Source organism: Apiospora kogelbergensis, assembly GCF_038363985.1.
Source record: "Apiospora kogelbergensis strain CBS 113332 chromosome Unknown utg000003l_segment0_segment0, whole genome shotgun sequence".
Taxonomy (NCBI): Eukaryota; Fungi; Ascomycota; class Sordariomycetes; order Amphisphaeriales; family Apiosporaceae; genus Apiospora; species Apiospora kogelbergensis.
In genome coordinates this window covers 967005-988243 of record NW_027117420.1, presented here as the reverse complement: position 1 = coordinate 988243, position 21239 = coordinate 967005, and the positions used below count along the sequence as shown (strand labels likewise).

Genomic DNA, 21239 nt, shown 5'->3' with positions numbered 1-21239 from the left:
TACTCGACGTGCATACTGCCAAGGATGCCGCTCCAACGTAGCGCCCTTTTCCCCACGGGGGTCGTGACTAGGTGATCAGCAGACTGGGGTTTGGCTCTCGTCCACTTTGCCGTCCGCCGTTCCCACCCACTTCTCGCAGGCAACCCCATGCCTGGGGGTGAAACAGATCATGTCGGGGCGATTCCCAGTCTCCGAGACTTGCCGTCGGAAACGAACTTGATTCCGAGGAGTATGCTCTTGTTGAAAAGGGGTTCATCCTGAGCAGTCATTATCCGTCATTCGGGAGAGTATTACTATATCACCAAGCAGCATTTGCCATTCCTTTCTTCTATCTGCCAACAGCATCGATCACCGTTGAAGTACAGTACACACCATCAATATGTCAACAACTACTACCACCACCACCCAGGCGCCAAAGGCCTTCAAAGAGGGCAAGGCAACCTTTGGGGAGAGGTTTGAGACCAAGGATCTCATCACCTTTGATGAGAACACCGTCTACAACGACTGGCGGGACGAGTTCCACAAGAACGGCTGCGTCGTCATCAAGAACGTCATCTCCAAGGAGCGGGCGCAGTACTACGCCGACAAGCAGATCCAGTGGCTCAAGAACTTCGAGCTCGGCTTTGACGAGAAGGACCCGTCCACCTGGACCGCCGACCATCTGCCCGTCAGCTTCAAGGGCGGCATGTACTTCCTCTACGGCTCCGCCCACGAGAAGATATCGTGGGAGGCCCGAATGGAGCCCGCCGTCCGCGACATCTTCACCAAGCTCTGGGGAACCAACGAGCTCATCACCTCGTTTGACGGCATGAACATCTCCATGCCGAAGCGCACCGACATCCAGTGGAGCCCCTGGCCTCACTGCGACCAGAACCCTCGCCGGAAGGGGTAAGTAGCACCCCGTTCACTCGTTCACGAGCAATCCAGAGCAAACATTGATCCGTCTTCCTCCAGCATGCAAGCCGTGCAGGGCCTCCTGAACTATTCGCCCAACGGCGAGAACGACGGCGGTCTCATGCTCATGAAGGGCTCCGCCAGGCTCTTCAACGAGTTCTTTGCCGAGAAGCGCGACTCGGCCGACCACGAGGACGCCCCGCCGCCGGAGATTGAGTTCATGGACCTTTTCCTCTTCAGCAAGAAGGACGTCAAGTGGTTCGAGGACCGCGGCTGCGAGCTCGTCAAGATCAACAGTAAGTCGCCTATCAACCCGTATGGGCAAGCCGAAGTGCCGTGGAGCACCAAACTGACCTAAATTGTGTCTGATCAGTGGAGCCTGGCGACTTTGTTCTCTGGGACTCCCGGACGGTATGTCTCCCACGCCCTACTTCCTGAAGAAGCGTCGATCTACGATCGCTAACCAGCTATGCAGATGCACTACGCAAAGTTCCCTGAGGGTGACCAGATCCGAAATGTGCAGTACATCTGCATGACTCCTCGTCAATTTGCCGACGACGAGGCTTTGGCCGCCAAGAAGTGGTGCTTTGAGAACTACGTTGGAACGACACACTGGCCTCACTGGTGAGTACCCAAACCACAGGACTTGAAGACCCAAGTCTTCCTCGCGAAACCAGCTGACGAAGAGCCAATAGCAACGTTCGGGCTACAGCCGAGAAGCCTATGCGCAATGGCGAGGTGTGTCCCAAGTACCGGACCGAGCCGTTTGAGAAGCCCGAGGTCACAGATGACATGCTGAGACTGGCCGGGGTCTTGCCTTACCAGTAGTGACGAGATAGAGATTATGCCGCCATGACCATGAAGAAGGAGAGGACTATGTACATATATTCAACAGTCAATGAGAAAGATCAGCTATCAAAGTTATTCCATGCTCTCTTTCGCCTTTGAAACTCGCGCTCGGATTTGCAAGATGATTGATATCCACTGACTTCCAGGCCCAACGGCTGAACGAAGTAGGACTGGGAAGAGTATCGCCGTGATTCTCGACGATACAGTGACAGAGATTCAGTGATGCCCTCTTTCGTGGTCTTCACTCGACGCAAATCTGCTTAGCCACCCGACTCCGAGGATCTCTTCTCCGGAGAGTCAGTAGTGTGTTGTGGCCAGTGTCAGGTGCATGCCGTTGCTTCTCAGCTGTGCCAGGTCCCCCAGGTTGGTCCCAGAAACTGCCGAATGGCTGGGCATCTTGGTAGGCTTGGTTGCGTTTATTGTCATTCGGGTACGGGGCCGAGTCCAAATCCTAGGCGTCCGGCCCCTCCCCCGCATTTCCCTGAAGCGTACCCTTACAGGCTCCGGAAACTGGGGGGTATCGTCGCCAATAAGGGCCAGCTGCGGGATGGGGTAGCGCAGATTACATGGAAACCTGTCTAGGGTCCGGGACCGTTGTTGGGGTTGGGGTGAGTGCCAGGGGGTAACGGCCAGGCTGGGGGCCCAGTTGCTGCTCGATATTACGACGATGTACCGTATATCTTAGCGCCTTGTTTGGGGCTGATCAACCACCATCAACGCGTCGCTTGTTGATTCAAGCCTTGGACTTCTTGGACTGTTTGGCCTAGATGCTGGGCCAATAGTTTCAATCCTATCCCAGCCCTCCCATTGGAGAGAACCCCAATTCGGGTCGGGTAGCACGCCTAATGGGTTCCACAGGTAGGTAGGGGGTATTTGTGTATATGATGTGCGTTACATCCTGCCACCATGCGTGATACCAGAACGGCGAGTGCATACTGTCTTGGCTGCAGTAGACGACGAGCAGCAAGTTGACGGATCTGAAAAGCGTCTGCTACACTCGTTTCCCCTTTCTCGTCGTGATATCCATCCATTTTGACCAGATTCTCTTTTTCCACAACCAGCCATGGATGATACCAAGTTGAAGCCGTCGTCTGACCACGTCGAGGACCTCGATGTGGTTAAAGATAGTGATATTCTCCAAGGGGAGGTAGCAGTCATGGGAACTGTGAAGCTCACCGAAGGGAAGGTCATCTACATCCCAACCCCGACTGCAGACCCTCAAGGTACGATGGATCACAACAGGATCGCGGTGCTAGCTTTGACGCAGCTGCTTACCGATCTCTAGATCCTCTGAACATGAGCTTATGGCAGAAATATATGGTCCTCACTGTGATATCCATCTGTAAGCAGAACCTCCAATGAACAAAAGGGCAATCAGTATGGACACAGCATCACTAACCTTCACGTACATCGCACAGTCTCCTGCCTGGGCTTGTCATTGATCAGTGGCTTTGGCGGTCTGCTTGGATTTTACATTCCAGAATATTCGGCTGCAGGCAAAGGCTATGCCGACATCACCCACCTGATGACCTATCCGACTCTCTTCATGTAAGGCGACGTGACATCTACCTGAAACGAACTCACACCACCACTGGACACTCGCTAACGTAATCTTGTTGCATAGGGGTATCGGAAACCTCTTCGGGATGCCACTCGCATACGCCGTCGGTCGCCGTGCCGTTCTCCTGGGCTCGACCATCATCATGATCTTGGCTGCTGGAGTTGCTGCTGGAGCACAAAACTTCGAATGGCACCTGGCAGCCCGTATGGTTCTTGGTCTCGCAGCCGGACAGAGCGAGGCACTCGTGCCCATGATCACCCAGGTTCGTTACCACAGACCCCTCATCCCCAACCCCGTTCGATGCCTCGCTACAGCGGTGAAACTAGTAACAAGCGGAATACTGACTTCGTTTTTGATGAAAATATTTAGGAAGTCTTCTTCCTGCACGAACGAAGCCGAGGACTCATGATTCAACAAACCATCCAAGTCATCCTGACAGCCGTCTGGACCGTGTTCGCAGGCCCCATCGCGGGCGCTATCACGCCGCAGTGGTGGTACGGGCTGGGCGCCGTGCTGGCCGGCGTGCAGTTCGTGCTCGCCGTCTTCTTCGTGCCCGAAACCAAGTACTACCGGCCCATGGCCTCATTCCAAGAAACGCCGAGCTCGAACGAAACGGCCACCGATGACAACAACAACAACACCGCCACGTCGTCAGCGGATAACACTAGCATTGACATGGTGGCGGCGGGTATGTGCACTGAGCGGCCGCCGCTCGACTACATCAACTTCGCGCCGCGCACATGGCGCTCCGACATGCGTCTTTGGGTCGGCGACGTCGAGTGGCGCAAGGGCTGGGAGGCCTTCTACCAGACGTTTGAGCTGGTGCTCTACCCCAATGTCTTCTGGGCGCTGTGTATCAATGGCCTGACGTTGGGCGTCAACGTGGCCATCGGCACTACCGTAAGTTGCTTTCCGCATTTTCGACAAAGGATAGGTGGCTAAAGCGCGATGCTAACACATGTTGCTGCACCATTAGTACGGTAACATCGTCACCAGCCCACCCTACAACTGGCCCCAGACCTCGGCAAGCTACGTGAACATAGGCCAGATTGCGACCGCCATTCTGGCGCTTCCACTATTCGGCCACGGCTCCGACGGCCTAATCCGCTGGTTTTCGCGACGGCGGGGCGGCATGCATGAGCCCGAGACGCGCCTGCTGCCCCTAATATTCCCCATGGCTGTAGGGGTTTTCACCGCCGTGCTGTACGGGCAAGGCGCTGCGCATCCGGAGAAGTACCACTGGTTCGTGTACGTATGGGGCGTGGCGGCCTATTACTTTTGTTTTGTGGGCGCCAACATCGTTGCCATCACCTACCTGCTCGACAGTTACCCGACACGAGCGGGCCCGCTGCTGATTATCATCTGCGCCTTCCGCGGAATTATCTCTTTCGGGGTGAGCTACGGTATCACACCCTTCATCGAGACCGCCGGGTGGGATGGCGCCTTCGGAGCGTTCGGCGCCATGACGGGCTTTTTGGCCTGATGGGCATCCCCATCTATGTCTGGGGCAAGCAGATCCGCCAGTTCACTGGGAAATTTACCAAGGATAAGTCGGACTGAATCGGATAAATGAAATGGTCTGCTGGAAGTGCGCCGTCATTCATTGCACGTGAAGTGTTGTCGGGGGGATGGTGTGTTTGGAGCTCGAGGTTGTATTACTGTGTATACTAGCAACAACCAGATACGCGGCTCATGCATCTTGATTTGCCCGCTCTGGTTTCTGATGCGTTCAACTTGTCCGCGTCTCGAACTCTTTGTCGTGAATCATACCAGAATGGTCGAACATAGCGAGCAACATGCAACATCCGACCAGTCCGTTCTGTGTGAACACAGTGTCGCGAATGAGCACTAATGGCAATCTTGGTGTGACCCCACGGGATGGGCAACCATTGCATCGCATCCTTGTGAATTCAAAGCAGACGAACAGGCCCCATTTCCCTTTCCGCCCCAAAACGCCGTAACCATGCGCTTGCCGCCTGATAAAAGACAAATATGCATTGCTGTTCCGTCCAGTATTGACAAATCCTAGACGATGTGGGTCTAAAGATGCATTCCACCGTCGTCGTCGGGCTCGTTGTTCTCGTTTCGTTCGTGTTCAGCCATGACGGAATCCACGAATTCCTGTGCCGTCATGCGTTGCACGATACCTGCGTCCATGGCCGATTGCAGTAGCGACCGATCCGAACCAGCGTTCTGTACACTCTGGCCATCCGTGCCGCTTGCTCCATTTGTGTCATTTGTGCCATTTGTGCCATTTGCACTGTTTGTTGTGCTGGCTGCGTGGTCTGTACCGGTCGTCGCCGTCGTCGTCGAAGGTTCCGGATTGGAAGAAGATTCGGCAGGCTCGACATCCTTCCCATCGAACTCGTGCCAGCTCATCCCGCGGTTCTCGACCTCGGCGCGGATCAGCTCGATGCGGTGCTGCACCTTGACAATAACGGCCTCGTTTTCTTGGATACCCTCGACACATATCTGATCGGGCTCGGAGGCCTCGGCGAAGGGCCGCATCTCGGCAATGGAGTAGTCGAGGTGGGCGATCTGATTGCGCAGCTCGAGGACTTTGAGGGCGAGACTGGAGGCGGGCAATTCAGTGAGCGCCTGCGCAAATTCGGCTGCCGTGGGAGGTCTCGTTTGCGCAGACATTGCGAGAGATGGTCCAAGATGTTGCCGGCAGTGGTTCTCTTGTTGCAGACAGGCGGAAGTTCTCTGGTCTGGAAATGGGATTTGGTTGATTGTCGGGTTTGTCGCAAAAGCTGCCTGCAGAATTACCTGGAAGCTAGAAGCTGCGTCGGACAATTTCGTGGCGGGGCATGGAAATGACCGGGGCAGCTGTTGGATCCTGCACTACTCAACTCAGCGGTAATAACCCATATCGGAATCGATTAGAACTATTAAAAGCAATTAATCAACTGGCATCGACTTGAGTTACGAGCCCCCGTTCCCTCACACCAATCCTCCTACTCTGTACGATTAGCACAATCACCAACCGCGCGATAAGCACCCTGTTGTTTTTTCCGTCGTCGGCGGAGGCCCGATGATAACCAACCAGCAACGAGGCCATGGCCGATGCAGCAGCGTTTGCCTTTTGGCTTTCCTATCTTGGGATAGGCCCCAAACAGAGAAGCTCCAGACGGTTGGAGTAACACGGGCGTACGAGCAGGGCCATGATCTCATACAATAGACCAGCCGATCTTGTGCAGGAGGTCTCTATGATGAAAAGGGATCCATCCCCCGCACTGCTGTACCTGGAGGGACGATGTAGTTAGACAACCCTTTGAGGGTTCTGATTTATTGAAACATCTCGATAACACCCAAGTTTCTGTGAAGTGCAATGCTCTGGTCGAACCTTTTCTTGACGGTGGCGGGAGTGCCGATTGTCCAATCGGCCGTCGCTGACCGATACGCCTTTGGGGGCAGTCAACTGGTGCTGGGAGGGGGCGACGAAGCCTCTGCCTCCTCCAGGTTCGCCTGCGACCTGCCACCAGTCCTGGACCCCTCCGATGATGGGCTGCCAGCTGCTCGAGATCTGTTTGGCGATGGCAAGGCCTTGTTGAAACAGGTCGAGAGACACAGCCAGTTGGTCAAGATCCCTTCGATATCCTACGACGACAACGGTGAACCGGGCGCGGATCCGAGATGGAACGTCTTCTACGAGCTCCACGCCGCATTGGCCTATTTATACCCGTCTGTGTAAGTAACTCGTGCTCCGTAGTGTGCTTTTCGAGCCCCTCACCAGCTTGGAGCGCAACAGCAGCTGACATTTACCCTTACTTGCCTAGTCACCTTCGCATGGGCCGTGACACGGTCAACACATTTGGGCTGGTTTTCAGCATCAAAGGGACTGACCCCTCTCGACGACCGCTTATGCTCACAGCCCACCAAGACGTCGTACCCGTAGCCGATGAATCGACCTGGAAATACCCACCCTTCTCGGCCCATTTCGATGGCAGATGGCTCTGGGGCCGTGGTGCTTCCGATGACAAGAACAGCTTGACTGCCTTGATGTCAGCTCTGGACACGCTTTTGTCAAACCCCGCCTGGGTGCCCAAGAGAAGCATTATTGTCGCTCTTGGATTCGACGAGGAATGTTCAGGTCGGCGCGGCGCCGGCGAGATAGGCAAGTATCTAGAGGAGCAATACGGGAAGCACTCCATGGCCATCATTCTCGATGAGGGGGTATGGGACTAGACCTGCTTGAAGGCAAGACGCTTTATGCGCTGCCCGCCGTCATGGAGAAGGGCCACGTCGACATTTGGCTCGACCTACAGATCAACGGCGGTCACTCTTCCACGCCGTTTCCTCATACAGGCATTGGAATAATGTCCGAGATTGTGGTGAAGCTCGAGTCCAAACCGTATGGCCCCAAGCTCATCAAGGATTCCCCAATCCACCACCACCTGATATGCCAGGCCCGATACTCGCCCAAGGCGTCGCCTAACGTTACCAAATTGATCAATGAGGGAGACCTGGAGACCTTGGCCGAGGAACTGGCCACAATCGACAGAAAGACTCAATACCGTCTGCAGACGTCTCAGTCCGTCGACTACTTCAACGGCGGCGTCAAGATCAACGCGATGCCCGAGAAGATCCGGATTGGCGTCAACCACCGCGTGGCGCCGCAAGACTCCATCCCCGAAGTCAAGGGACGGATCTTAGACCTCATCAAGCCGATTATCAAGCACTACGGGCTGGGCGTCAGCGCCTTCAAGGGCGAGGACAACAACCCCGATGACCTAGGTGACTGGGAGCCCGCGTACGACGTGGACTATAACGGCACCCTGACGTTGAGCTCGAGCCAGCAGAGCAAGGTAGCGCCCATCTCGCCGTCGTCGGGCGACGTCTGGAATGTCCTCTCCGGCACCATCCAACACAGCTTCGCGTTCAATGATGGCAAGGTCGTCCCCGTGGGCGAGCTGATGACTGGGAATACCGACACCAGGCATTACCTGCGTAAGTTCACCCCAAGATTCGATGGGTCCTCAATGGTCGCATGGCTGATTGAGTAATCCACAGACCTGTCAAAGCATGTTTATCGCTGGACCCCGACGCGCAAAGGCGGGACTCAGAATGCGCACACTGTGGATGAGGCCATTGACATGCAGGCTCACATGGAAGCGTTGAGATTCTATTATGACTTGGTCAGGAACTTTGATGGGGCTGAGGTTTGATATTTTGTCGCATTTCCGGCATGTAGGTATGCATAGTTGGACATTCGTTTGTGGCATATGAAGGATAACATGAGGGGGTCGCAGGAGTTGAGTGTCATGTATTAATTAATGACTGAATTGGTGGGTCGCTCGCTATCTTCTGAAAATTGGTTCAGCTAGGAAATAATGTTCACCCCGAATTTTCTCGGCAACCCAACCCTGGTCTGTCGCCATAACATCAAACCCCATCGTAGACAAGGAGGCTATGAATATGAGCATTGCCATAGCCACAACTTCTCACAAGATCCCGGCCATTGCGGACGGGGAACTCGGCCACCACAACAATACCAACATTGTCCGGGCTAACGTCGGCTTCTTTCAGCAGCTGTAACATTGTACAAATGTCTCTTCGACATACCTCTCCACGGTAAAGTAATTTAACCTATTATTAGTATTATTATATCTATAATCCGTTATATTTAAGAGATACATTAAGCTTAGTCCCATCTATTAATTATCTAGATCTAGTTATTTTGGCCGTGCTGTCTTTTAACTGGTTGCTACCTCTTCCGACTTGGTGTCGTCCTTCTTCTTGATATTGACCCACGGGATGAAGACACTCCCGAGAACCGAGAAGGCAGCGAGGGCCATGGTCACAAAGAAGGACCTGGTGAGCGCCGAGTTATACGCCGTGATCACGCCGTCCAGGAGCGTCGGCGGAACGATCTGGCGAATGTTGGTCGCGCCCGCCGCCAGGATAGCGCCGGCATCGAGATTCGGGACGTTCTGCCGAAGGGACAGGGACAGTTGGTTCGCGAAAACGGATTGGGCTGGCGAACAAAAAAGAACGGGTTAGCTACATGTCCATTCCAAATTCCCTTGTTTCGTTTCTTCCCGGGAGAAGGTTCCCTGGCAAGGCTGAAGTGGAAAAAACATACCGACAGAAATGAAGATGGCGCCGCCCATGGTCTGGAAGAAGATGATCATGCAGGATGCGGTGGGGATATCCTTTATGTCGAGCGCAGTCTGCACCGCGATCATGGGCTGCTGGATACCGAGACCTACGCCGATACCGTAGATAGCCTGGTAGCCGATCCAGTGCCCCATAGTGGCATCGGGGGTGAGCGTGGTGAGGAGGCCGGCGCCTACGGACATGAGCACAGTACCTAGTAGCATAATAGGGGCATAGTAGCCCAGCGCCGTAACGAGGGCGCCTCCAAGGATGGCGGCGATGGCTACGGTGAGTAGCAGGGGCAGCGTACGGATGCCCGAGTCGAAGGCGGGGACCTCCTGCACGGCCTGGAACCAGACGGGCAGGTAGTAGGCAAGGACAAAGGAGGAGCTACCGATGCCGAACGCGTATAGGCAGCTGGCATACACGGTGCGGTCGCTCATCAGGCGGGGCGGTACAGTAGCATTCTCGCCCTGGCGCCACTGCATATAGAGGAAGGCGACCAGCAGGATGCCGAACAGGACGAGTAAAACAATGATGCGGCCGTTATTCCAGTCGTACTCGTTGCCGCCCCAGCGCAAGGCGAGGAGGAGGCAGATGACGGCGCACATGGAAAGGAGAGAGCCGATGGGATCAATGCGCTTGATCATCTCGAGCATGGTCTGGTCGGCGGGCTGGTCATCCAACTTGGGGCTGGTGAATAGGAAGATGATGATAGCGAGGGTAATAGCACCAAGGGGGAGATTGATCCAAAAGCACCATCGCCACGACTACACTCCGGGGTCAGTTCAAATGCTTCATAGACGAGTAGGCCACCGCAATAACAACATACCGCCTTATCGGTAAAGACGCCGCCCAGAAGGGGGCCGGCCACGGAGGAGATGCCGTTCATAGCGCCGATAAAGCCCGAGTAGAGGGGGCGCTTAGTGACGGGGACGCTGTGGGCGAGTATGACAAGGGCGCCGGAGTAGACGCCGGCGGAGCCGATGCCGGCGATGGCGCGACCGACGATTAGGGTGACGGAGCCCTGGGCCACGCCGCAGAGCAGGCTCCCGAGCTCGAACACGCCAATGGCGCAGATGAAGACGGTCTTGATGGGCAGGTACGAGTAGAGCTTCCCGAAGAACAGCTGCAGGCAGGCCGTCGTGAGAAGGTATGCGCTTCCGTACCAGCCCACATCGGACAGGCTGTTAAATTCGTCCGAGATCCTCGGGACCGCGGTGGCTATGATGGAGTTGCTATTGTTTTTACCATCCGCATTAGCATGTCTGGCCGTAGACTTGGGGTGGAGAGGAAAGGTTTCCATACTCGAGGGCGATCAGAAAGACGCCGAGGCACAGTGCAATGCCGATAAGCACCAGGCGGGCCCCGGTTGGGTAGTCGCGATCATCGTCGTCTCCTTCCTGCGTCTTCGAATCCCTGGAGGAAGGTGGCAACTCGGCTGTGTGCGTCTTCGCCAGATCTGCTTTCTCGTCGCACGCAGTTGCGGGATCCGGACCTAGTTTCATTGGTTGTTCCATAGCTGACCGATAGTGGCAACGTCAGGGCAATATTAGTTTGTCTCACGGCTGAGGGTGAGGATGTGAGGGAGGGGATGTAGCCTCAGGAGGACTCCTGCCGTAGACCGATGGGTGGATGGACGGATGGGTGGACGGGCGAGAAGTTTGTACCCCATGCCAAATGCATTTTGTTTTATTCTTTTTAATTGCTACGACGTGCGTATACATATGGCTGCCTATGGACGATTCTACCCTCGACCGGCAAAATTCCGGCGCTTGGTGCGGAACCCCTTTTACGTAGGCACTGAGCTGAGATGAGATCAATAAGCATTGACTTGCAGGGTTAGTGGCTCTATACTACTGCACGTTTATATGCTTGTTTCAGCTCCCGTTGAATCGTGTATAATTAAACTCGGTATCTTCCGGCCGGTATCTTTAACGTGAAACAAGATCCGGATCCGGATCCGAGAGGCAGATGACTAGCCTGATTGGGCAGATAGTCAGTCACTTGAATGGTCGGGTGCTCGGATACCCAACGCGAGAACATAAGCCAGCTTCGTGGGCCGGTACCTTACTACCGTTCCGACAGTCATCGCTCCGGTCATTCCCAGATCCAAGATTCCAAGCATTCATATAAGCCACTTTGTAGGAACGGCTAGGGAATGCTAGGAGGTATTATAGATGAAATTTCTGTAAGCCGCTGCCTCATTTGGTTAGCTACTTCCCGCTCTGTCATAACAACCTTTACAGCTACGCTCTCGGAATTCGAAATGGCCGGACCTCGGTCCGAAACGTATCCACTCGCAATAGCAACTCCGGAAGCAAATTATGGGGGCCTATTCCCATTAGGAGTTAGATCGACTTGCCCCCGAGTACCACATATCCGACCCGTATTCCCCATGCTCCCTCTCTGGTGCTTAGTGAGGGTTGGGTGCGATAGCTTATTGGAACTTTTGTCTTCGTTCGACGCTGTGCCATTCGTTGCATTGTCAGGTGCGTCGTCCGAGGGCGTGTCAACCACCCTTGATCACAGGCTAGGGTGTTCCTCATCCTCTGTGACGGCTTACATGCCATGTCCCTAACAGTACCATCTCTCACTAGCTAGCGAGATAGTAAAGTATTCACAAACTCTTAAATAATTACTCGTAAATGATATATAGTAAAATAACTTATACGAGAGTAAGAGGGTTGTTAATGTGGTTTGCTATCCCGGTATCTAGGGTGTCCGGTATGTGGTGGAGGATGGTAGATCCGTGCGGTCTGATGCAGAGCCCAGGCACCAGACGCAACACGCGGATAGCCCCCTCCCTCCCTAGGGTACTGAGGCAGTTTTGCGTCACATTGGTGCTATCGCAGAAATACACTACCACACTACGGAAACCGGGAGAGAGAATAATATACAAGGCAGCTCACGTAAATGGTGGTTACTACCTGGCGGCCACGCTGCTGTTGCTCGGTAAAGCACACATCACGACGTGCAGGTCTATTCTAGTGTGTGAGTGAGATGACCTGGTACATGCCGCCTAGCTTGTTTGCTGCTGCTGCGCGCGCTGGATGGGACGGAATGCTCCCACAAGTTTGGTTTTGTCCTGTGCGCAGCTATGTAGGAAGCTCTGTACCACGGTGTCGTCTCCGATCGAGCAGCAGTTACTCGGTACTATGTATGACTAAACCACGCGGATTAGCTGCGGAGACGGAGCAACACGCGAGAAAATTCTTTATTACGGGCTATGGAGCCGAAGAGAGTAACTCGGTGTATATATGTTGACATTAAATCCCCCTCTGCAATCCTGAGTGAGCACCACTAGCAGTTCCAACAAACTCGACAAAAGCCGGAGACTGTCACACCGCACAATGTCCCTTCTAGCGACGTAGAGAGAGGGTTGTAGCAGCCACGATTCTCGAAAACGTGAGCTCATAAACTCACCCGGATGTATTCAGGCGGGCTTGCTCAAGCCGATATGTTAACTTCGATGGCAGGCAGGCGGTAGTACCCCCATCTCCATTCCCCTTCCTGCGTTTCTCCCAAGTTACGATGCGCAGAGTATCAAAGGATGTGCAGCGGCGGGAGGAGCGTACAAGACGACGAAGCTCACGGATCTTGGCAACTCCAAGGTAAGCCAGGACTACAACGTCCAGGGGGCAGGGGGGGGGTCAAGTGTAAACTGGTCTTCTCAGACCTATAGACTGACAAGCATCCTGGTGGGCGTTTCCCCTGCCCGCCCGCCAGGGAGTTCTGTATTAGAGATAGTCCGCCAGACGAGAAGCTGCCAAGTTGTCCAAGCGGTATGTGTATGGTTTGACTTCCACAGCACAATCTGGTCTTGCAAGTCAGGAGCAATGAAACTTGGTATGCCAAGAGTTGCTTGCTCAGTTCCCAAATTTGTATATGCGTGTGTCCGGGGGGACTTCTCTGTTCTCCCCTCCAGAACTCAGGCCGAATTGGCGCTAACGACAGTATTAATGACGCCTCTATCATATCCGTAATAGATCAATAGAGCTTGTGCGTTAGTTGTCGGAGTGGATGAGCTTTTACCACGTCGAGGACCTCCTCGAACGGCAGGCCGTTGTCCACCATGTGCAGGCTGCAGAACACCCCACAGCAGATTCCCAGGTGGACAGTGGCCTGCTTCTTCACTGACGGGTGACCGAACTTGATGCCGTAAACCACCACACAAAGCGAAACCGTCATAAGGTCGTAAATCCTCCTGTTGGGAAAAAAGACTTGTTATCAATCTCCGCCTTCTCTCACAATAAGTCTACCGGACACGTGGGGATATAACTTACCTGGCTAAGCTCCGGTCGAGTGACAGGATCTCGTTGGCACCGGATATGATGGTGTACGCCGACTCCAAACACCGTCCCAAGGCATACATAGACTCCGGGTCTGCTGCGCCGCCGTACCGCGCGTACTCGGTCTCCTGGTTGCCAGATGAGGACGACAGCGAGGACGCGGACGACGGAGATGTTGACGAAAAGGGCGACGCCGCCGGGCTCCCGCCGTTTTGAAACTTAGCCAAGATCGCGGGTCTGATCCAGGGCCCGAATAGCAGGTACACACACTCGTGGTAGCCGCAAAACACGCGCAGCCGCATGGACGCGTCCCAGCCCCGCGGCAGGCGGCCGCCGAGCATCTTCTGGATGTCGTCCGGCAGGGCGGCGTGCCACGCCGCCAGAACCCCCTCGCGCGCCTGGATTTCGGCGAGCCGCTCGGAAGTTTTCTTGTGCTGGGCGTGCGGGCTGTACACACGGCTAAAGGTGGTGCCTAGCCAGGTCGCCGCGGCCAATTGGTAGGTCAACAGGTTGCCGGCGTCCCAGTTTCCCGGCTCCAGGTGCAGGATGCCGAGGTGTTCGGATTGGAGCAGCTGGGAGGATACGTCAGTCATTGGCATGGAGCCAGAGACTGCAAGGGCTGGAGGAGTTCTACTTACCGGGGGCATGCCGCGAAACACAGAGTGGCGCGTCTCGAGGCAGCAAAGGAATGAGATGCTGCGCTTGACCATCAGCTGGTCATCTGCGTTCTGGAAGACCTTCTCGATGGACCCCGGGTTCGTCAACCGCATGTCCCGGAAGCAGTTTAACGCTATCGAGAGAATTTCCGACAACTGCGGGTGGCCGCAATTGGAGGCTATGACAGCCTAAGACGGATACGTTAGTATTTCCCATTCGGGATCGTGGCTTCCTTCGACATGTAAATGTGATGCACCTACGAAGAGCAGACTCGTCTGAAGGTGTTGAGGCGCAAGGGTCAGCCGTGGTTCGTTTGCACAAGTAGGCTGCAAGCAAAAAGGAGGCGCAGAATCGACTCACCTGAAGTTTGAGAAGGCCACTCTTGGTGCTGTAAAGAACCGTATAGGAGTCCACGATGGCTTGCGAGTACTCCCCGGAGCTCTTGAAGGTTACCAAGGGCCTTTTTTCCGCTTCTTCTGATGCCCTTTGCCCCATCATGACGACGATGTTGGGGAGAGTCGACAGCAGGGGTGAGGATGAAGCCGTCTGTCGCGCTTTAACCAGGAGCTTAGCGACATCTGGCTTGCGTAGGAATATTTGGCACCTAAGAGTCAGTTAATATTCGCCGGCGACGATGCGTTATTTTTCATGGCTACTGACTCGGGCATGTAATCGAAGCAGGCTATAATGCATCAAAAGCTAGTTAGATGATACAGTTCTGAGTCGGTACAGAGAAGGAGGGACATACCGTCTATGTACTTCTTAATCAAAGCATCGTCTGAGTGCTCCAGCCGAAAAGTAGGAGGGTTTATACTTATGTGCTCTGTCAGATCATTACTGCATAAGCTGTGCGCCGACAGCCTTCGCAGGACTTGCCGCAGACTCCGGTTACTCTCGGGACGGGTTTCCAGGCCGGGGAAATCGGCGAGTCCAAGGGACTTGGCCAGAGAACAGTCAAGCTCAAAATGGTCAGGTATGTGCAAGGGTGCACAGGCGCTCCTCGAACTCTCCTATATCGAAACAAAATTATTCAGCCCATCGCGCATGAGGATGTGGGAAATATGTTTGTTTATATACGTACGCTGTTTGGCGTTTGCTCCGTCCCGCTCCTAGAAGACGCCGTCCAACAGAGCTGGTCTCTGTTGGGCATGGGCGACCTGCTCATGTCCATGAAATGGCACACGTCGTCCATTCTCACGTCGACGCCGGCGAAATCCAAGGGCGAGCTGCTCATCTCACATGGCTGAACAGTGGCGGGGATGGTGTCTATGGCGGCTGTGTGGCTGCCCCCGTTGGAGCGACTGTGGTGTTCGTCTTCATCTTGAAGGACGGGTAGGAGACATGGTCCCAACTCGGCAAAGTAGTCCAAGCCCAGTTCGAAGGGGAGGTTCGCCCACTCGTTGCGCTGCGCATCCTGCGACGCCAGAATTACCGGGCTCGCATTCCTGCTAGGGGCCGAGTTATCCGAATTGATCGGTGGCCCGCCGGGGCTCGAGTTTCTTACCATCATGTCCGACCACACGCCATACCGCAGCTCGTAGTGGCACGGGTTGGCAGTGCGCTGGGGTGCCGTTGGTCAGTCAGTATACGCAACTCATCAGACGATTGGCAACCATACAGCGCAGGCAGAACAAGGCTTTCCTCCGTCGCCTTATTCGTGACGTAATTAGTATATGCCGGTAACCGAATGCCTGACAGGGGGCGGGGAGACGGAGAAGGGGTAAGCACTAACATCGGACCTTTTTTTGCTTGCATTGGGTGCAGGCACCTCTGCGGCGCGTAATCTGCTTCACTAGAGTCGTCATGGCTGCTCCTTCGGTCAGTAGCGTGTATATGGCATCTCGTGCAACTCATGCAGTCAATCGATCGGTCCGGTATGGCTATAGCTGGCGGTAATGTTGGCGGCAGGTTCAAACCACCTTAAGACAATCCGAATTATTATATCGAGAGTGTTGAGTGTGGAGGGGATGTGGCCCCAAGAAATCCCCGCTCTGGCAACTGACTCGTCTCTGTCGTACCATCAATGCGCCTTCTAGACTTATTCCGCCAGGGTCAGCTCAGCATGCGGCAGAAGCCGAAATGCTTGATTCTCTACGCGGTAGACTCCCCCGGGAGCTCCCCTCTCTCTCCTCTTAATTCTTAACTGGGTTCCGGTTGCAAGGGGGGATCACCAAGTTTCTGAGACGGGAAGTAGGCCGGCACATGTTTTGCTAAGCCTTTTGAAAACCTTAAATAGCATCAGGGTATCATCCAACACAACATGGTTGGGGATCGAGGAGGTTGAGATCGGTGAGGGCGGGTCTAGGAGCTCGCACTAACCACATGTAAAGAAAGCAGCGGCGTGCTTAGCTATAACTGCGTAATCCTTCCGATCCTTACACGACTTGTACGACAAGGTCGTCCCCATGGCTAGCACATCTTGCTACCGATTGAAAGTCGGTGAATAGGGGCAGAGACCCATCTGGCCATCCGAGATCGCGGGGGTGCAATGCATTCATAGTTTGTTGTCCAAGTGTCATCCGATGGCAGTATGGGCAACGAGCCAGGACCCGCATGACGAAGCCTTCTACTTATAGCAACGCCAAACATGTTGGGCAACATTCCTGCGTATCCACCGTCGCAGCCTAGAGCAACACGGGAAATGATGCCGCCACTTTGGCAAGCCCTGCAGTTCCGGGCGCGCGGGGACAAACATGTTTGGCATCTATGACAATGAAGTCAAGTACTAAGACACCCGCAGCTATACCAGAGCTTGAGCTGGCATGCACTACTGACGACAACATTGTACTACACGCCTTGCAGGCCAAGGGCTGCATCACATATACATCAGTAACTTCTTGTGGCATCTTGATTACCGATCGCGAACGTAAACTCCATATATTCATAACTAGTACATAAGACTGAAAGACCGGCCATGGACCGACTAAAATCGGCAGGCCGGAAACCACGACGCCATTTCTGAACTCTATGATATCCTGCCGTCGTCGCGGCCGCCGCTGATCCTCATCTCACAGGTTGCCCCGCTTGTCCTGCTCCCGCTCGAAGGCCTCGAACAGACCCTTGAAGTTGCCGCTGCCGAATCCGTCGAAGTTATATCGCTGAATGATCTCCACGAAGACGGTGGGCCGGTCAACGACGTGCTTGGCAAAAATCTGCAGCAGGTAGCCGCCCTCGTCAAAGTCGACCAGGATGTTATGCTTCTGCAGCACCGCCAGGTCCTCGGCGATTTTGACGGACGAGGCCGCCAGCCGCTGCTTGAGCGCCACGTAGTAGCTGCCTGGCACCGAAAGGAACTGCACGCCACGGGTCCGCAGCGCCTGGACGGCCTCGACGATGTTGGGCGTACTGAAGGCGATGTGCTGGCAACCTGCGCCGTTGTAGTAGTTGACGAACCTAGGTTGATCAGCCAAAGGGCTCGCCTCGGAGGTTTGAAAGCCTAAAAAACGCGGAGCATGTTGGACTTACTCCTCGATCTGGGACTTCTTCAGGCCCACGGCGGGCTCGTTCATGGGCATCTTGATGGACTCGTTGGGCGACGCGACGACGACGGAGCGCATAGCCGAGTAGTCGGTGCACATGGACTTGTCATCAACGCTCCAGAAACGGTGGAATTGGAGCTTCTCCTCATAGCTGTACAGACAAATTTTGGCGGGTTAGTTTCTGCTTCTTCGTCTCTCGGGGGGGTGTTGAGGCATGCACTGACTATTTCACGACGTCGTCCAGGCCGTCCCAAGGCTGGTTTCCCACGCAGTGGTCGATTTCGACGAGACGGACCGGGGGCAACAGCTTGTTGAGTGGGTCGTCCTCCTCTATCTCCTTAAATCCTGGCAGCCAGGCGCCGCTGTAGCGAGAACGGTCGACGAAGGTGTGCACTGTGTCACCATACGTCTGAATGGTGGCGTATGTCACGGTTCCCTTGCCCTCCTCCGTCTCCGTTGTCGGCTTCCGCACCGCCACAGCGCCTCCGCGGAGGGCATGCTCCCACACCTTGTGCACGCTATCCACCTGGAAAGCGATGTCCTTGACGCCGTCACCGTGGATGGTGAGGTGGGCGTGGAGTTCCCTGAGGTGATCCCACTCGGCGTCCGACGCCCGCTTCTCCACTGTGTGGTTTCCCGGCTTGGACAGCGGCGCTGTGAATACCATGCGGGCGGTGCCGTTGGTGATGACGTAGGACGTGGTGAGGTAGCTGCCTGTCTCGGGCCCCCGGTAGGCGATGACCTTGAAACCGAAGCGGCTCACGAAATACGTCGCTGCCTGCAGGGCATTGCCTACATACCAGCCGATGTAGTCGAAGCCAGTGTACTCGGGAACGTTTGTGATGGCCATCTTGCCTGTTAAACAGCTAATTTGATGAATCAAGAAGGAAACGATTACTTGGTTTTCTTTTTCGACTGATCTCCGCCAGTAGCTAGTACGTCTGGGTTGGTCTGGATATTTCTTGCCTTATGACCGAACGAGCGTTGCTATCTCAGTGGATCCAATATGTGTACTTGATAAAGGCTTCTGGCCCACGAAGTATGCAATATCGGAACTGTTCCGGAATTGGTTTGTTTGTCCGCGCCGTGTCGCTTGTGAATTGGGGGAGGGGGCAGGGCCCACGTCCCTTAACAAGGTTTGTATTATATTCCCATCCCTAACCCAGTACCGGCCCCGTACCGAATTCCATCTACAATTCCGAATCGCTATCAATGGAAATATCCGGCAGGCCTAAGGCTGCTAGTCCCCAGTGAGGCATGGACCAGTCGAGGCCCATCAGCTTTCGAGTCCATCACGATGGCACGGTATTCCACAACACAGCCGTCTACTGCCCATTACCGGCCGAGAGCCGCTCATCGAGGGTAGTATATCGTATAACCCTGACTATGTTGGGTTTTGGGAGGGTCGAGTTTCTCCCGCTTTCCAACAAAAAGTCTACAAGCAACAACAACATGCCTACCAATACGAGTGAGAGCTGCAAGCAGGTGGGGGGGGATCTGTGGCCATGCCGGCCTCAAGCCCGCGACGGACTGGAGAGGTAACAAAGCAGGGCTCTATGGCCAAAAGAGTAACGCGAAGACTAACGTGTGAGACACAGATCGGTTCAGTACGGAAGCTGCCTCGAGGGGGTAAGTCGGGCCTGCAAGCCTTCGCGGCCTGGGTGGGGGGCTCCAAACTGATCTGTTCTACGTAGGATGCTGTTATGCAACGGATGCACGCTATACTTGCACAACCTGGTACGGAGAGAGCAGGACTCAATCACGCCCCCGCCGGTGGCAACATGCTAATGGGTTGCAGGAAACGAAGGAGTGTGTTCGCTAGGGCCAGGTGCACCCTCGGCCGACTTTTTCCCATTCTTTGCGGCCGAGTACACCGTCCCCAGCGCCGGATTCCCAGACGATGCGCCGGCAAGGTGCACGACGCAGCTCCATATTGGGATGAAAGACGTGTCCGAAGGAGTTAGCAACTATGATCTCTCCTCGGCCTTGCAGTATGGGGTAGGAACAGGCTCCAAACAGCTCCTGGGCTTTGTGAAGGAGCACGTTAAGGTAAGTGCACCAGCCTCGATGGAGCGGGACACTCTAGCTCACCGGCGGCTGTTTCTAGATATTCCATAACCCTCCTTATCTGGACTGGGACTGCATCCTGACGACGGGCAACACATCGGCCATGGATACGGTGATGCGGATTTTTGGCCAGAAGGGAGTGACCATGGTGATTGAAAACCACACTTACCCTACCTGCTTCGAGACGGGTCTCCCGCTGGGCTATTCCTTTTTCCCGGCTAAGATGGACAACGAAGGTCTCCTGCCAGATGAACTGGACCGCGACCTCTCGTCGTGGGACGAGGAGGCACGCGGGATGAAGCGGCCGACCATGCTCTACACTATCCCGACAGGACAGAACCCGTCGGGCGCCACGCCCTCGGCCGATCGGCGGCGGCAGGTCTACGCCGTCGCCCAGAAACACGACTTGTACATACTGGAGGACGACCCGTACTACGTTTTCCAGTTCGAACAGGAGGCGGGGCCGCCGGGCGCAGCGCCCCCACAACGCAGCAGTACGCGCGGTCGCTGATCCCCAGCTACCTCAGCATGGACACGGACGGACGCGTCTTCCGGATGGACTCGTTCGCCAAGACCATCAGCCCCGGTGCCCGCGTCGGCTGGGTCACGGCGGCGCGGCAGGTGGTCGAGCGGGTGATGCGCGTGCACGAGGTGTCGACGCAGCACCCGAGCGGCATCTCGCAAATCGCCCTGTACAGGCTGCTGCACGACGAATGGGGCCACGATGGCTGGACGCGCTGGATGCTGCACATCTGCGAGGGGTATAAGAAGCGGCGCGACGTCATGGTGGGCGCGTGCGAGGCGTCCCTGCCTCGCGATGTGGTGAGCTGGAATGCACCCGCAGCCGGCTTTTTTGTGAGTCCACCCCCTCATACTCTCTTTTACATGGCAGGTGCCAGCCAGCCAGAGTGATGACATGCCTGCTAAGTATGACCCCGTGATGACGCGCATAGATGTGGTTGACCATCGACTGGCACAAACATCCCCAGGCAGGGACCATGTCGACACACGAAATTGAGCAGGTCATCTACGACGCCGCCATTCGACACCAGGTCCTCGTGGTGCCCGGCAGCTGGTTCTTGGTGGACCAGGGGAAGTCGGGCATGGATACGGTGTTCTTCAGAATGACATTTGCCGCGCCTGCGACGAACGCCATTCCGAATGCGGTAAAGGCGCTGGGGGACGCGATTCGTGAGGTTTTCAAGATGGGATAGGATAGACAGGGATAGACTATGCGGGCTGCGTTTTTTTGCTTAGCTTCACAGCATAATTTTAGATAGTTGCTGGGTATGCGTGTAGTTACGGAGTATAATTATAAATTACGTATCCTATAAGCGAACT

General features: G+C 55.1%; 9 protein-coding genes across 9 annotated transcripts; 5 read left to right on the top strand and 4 right to left on the bottom strand.

Moving 5' to 3' along the window:
* Nucleotides 1-379: 379 nt before the first annotated feature.
* On the top strand, nucleotides 380-1722 carry PG998_005029 (uncharacterized protein; the record flags this gene model as incomplete). The annotated part of the gene is made up of 5 exons (XM_066871847.1): nucleotides 380-888; nucleotides 928-1190; nucleotides 1268-1305; nucleotides 1370-1518; nucleotides 1590-1722. The coding sequence occupies 5 exons, from the start codon at nucleotides 380-382 to the stop codon at nucleotides 1720-1722; spliced, it is 1092 nt and encodes a 363-aa protein (XP_066731944.1).
* A 1084-nt stretch (nucleotides 1723-2806) lies between these two features.
* PG998_005028 (uncharacterized protein) lies at nucleotides 2807-4787 on the top strand (the record flags this gene model as incomplete). Its single annotated transcript, XM_066871846.1, has 6 exons — nucleotides 2807-2966; nucleotides 3029-3085; nucleotides 3162-3291; nucleotides 3368-3620; nucleotides 3674-4204; nucleotides 4281-4787. 6 exons carry the CDS (start codon nucleotides 2807-2809, stop codon nucleotides 4785-4787), a joined length of 1638 nt encoding a protein of 545 aa, XP_066731943.1.
* A 557-nt stretch (nucleotides 4788-5344) lies between these two features.
* PG998_005027 (uncharacterized protein) lies at nucleotides 5345-5947 on the bottom strand (the record flags this gene model as incomplete). The annotated part of the gene is made up of 1 exon (XM_066871845.1): nucleotides 5345-5947. One exon carries the CDS (start codon nucleotides 5945-5947, stop codon nucleotides 5345-5347), a length of 603 nt encoding a protein of 200 aa, XP_066731942.1.
* A 688-nt stretch (nucleotides 5948-6635) lies between these two features.
* On the top strand, nucleotides 6636-7492 carry PG998_005026 (peptidase family M20/M25/M40; the record flags this gene model as incomplete). Its single annotated transcript, XM_066871844.1, has 2 exons — nucleotides 6636-6994; nucleotides 7084-7492. The coding sequence occupies 2 exons, from the start codon at nucleotides 6636-6638 to the stop codon at nucleotides 7490-7492; spliced, it is 768 nt and encodes a 255-aa protein (XP_066731941.1).
* Nucleotides 7493-7533: 41 nt separating this feature from the next.
* PG998_005025 (peptidase family M20/M25/M40) lies at nucleotides 7534-8472 on the top strand (the record flags this gene model as incomplete). Its single annotated transcript, XM_066871843.1, has 2 exons — nucleotides 7534-8254; nucleotides 8318-8472. The coding sequence occupies 2 exons, from the start codon at nucleotides 7534-7536 to the stop codon at nucleotides 8470-8472; spliced, it is 876 nt and encodes a 291-aa protein (XP_066731940.1).
* A 528-nt stretch (nucleotides 8473-9000) lies between these two features.
* PG998_005024 (MFS general substrate transporter) lies at nucleotides 9001-10923 on the bottom strand (the record flags this gene model as incomplete). Its single annotated transcript, XM_066871842.1, has 4 exons — nucleotides 9001-9281; nucleotides 9390-10173; nucleotides 10236-10641; nucleotides 10712-10923. The coding sequence occupies 4 exons, from the start codon at nucleotides 10921-10923 to the stop codon at nucleotides 9001-9003; spliced, it is 1683 nt and encodes a 560-aa protein (XP_066731939.1).
* A 2470-nt stretch (nucleotides 10924-13393) lies between these two features.
* PG998_005023 (uncharacterized protein) lies at nucleotides 13394-15859 on the bottom strand (the record flags this gene model as incomplete). The annotated part of the gene is made up of 7 exons (XM_066871841.1): nucleotides 13394-13610; nucleotides 13690-14267; nucleotides 14334-14540; nucleotides 14713-14956; nucleotides 15013-15034; nucleotides 15101-15311; nucleotides 15434-15859. 7 exons carry the CDS (start codon nucleotides 15857-15859, stop codon nucleotides 13394-13396), a joined length of 1905 nt encoding a protein of 634 aa, XP_066731938.1.
* A 1501-nt stretch (nucleotides 15860-17360) lies between these two features.
* Nucleotides 17361-18681, bottom strand: PG998_005022 (4-hydroxyphenylpyruvate dioxygenase 2; the record flags this gene model as incomplete). The annotated part of the gene is made up of 3 exons (XM_066871840.1): nucleotides 17361-17745; nucleotides 17818-17982; nucleotides 18056-18681. 3 exons carry the CDS (start codon nucleotides 18679-18681, stop codon nucleotides 17361-17363), a joined length of 1176 nt encoding a protein of 391 aa, XP_066731937.1.
* A 602-nt stretch (nucleotides 18682-19283) lies between these two features.
* PG998_005021 (uncharacterized protein) lies at nucleotides 19284-21112 on the top strand (the record flags this gene model as incomplete). Its single annotated transcript, XM_066871839.1, has 7 exons — nucleotides 19284-19369; nucleotides 19430-19460; nucleotides 19526-19568; nucleotides 19630-19880; nucleotides 19939-20342; nucleotides 20426-20753; nucleotides 20852-21112. The coding sequence occupies 7 exons, from the start codon at nucleotides 19284-19286 to the stop codon at nucleotides 21110-21112; spliced, it is 1404 nt and encodes a 467-aa protein (XP_066731936.1).
* Between the last annotated feature and the right edge of the window lie 127 nt (nucleotides 21113-21239).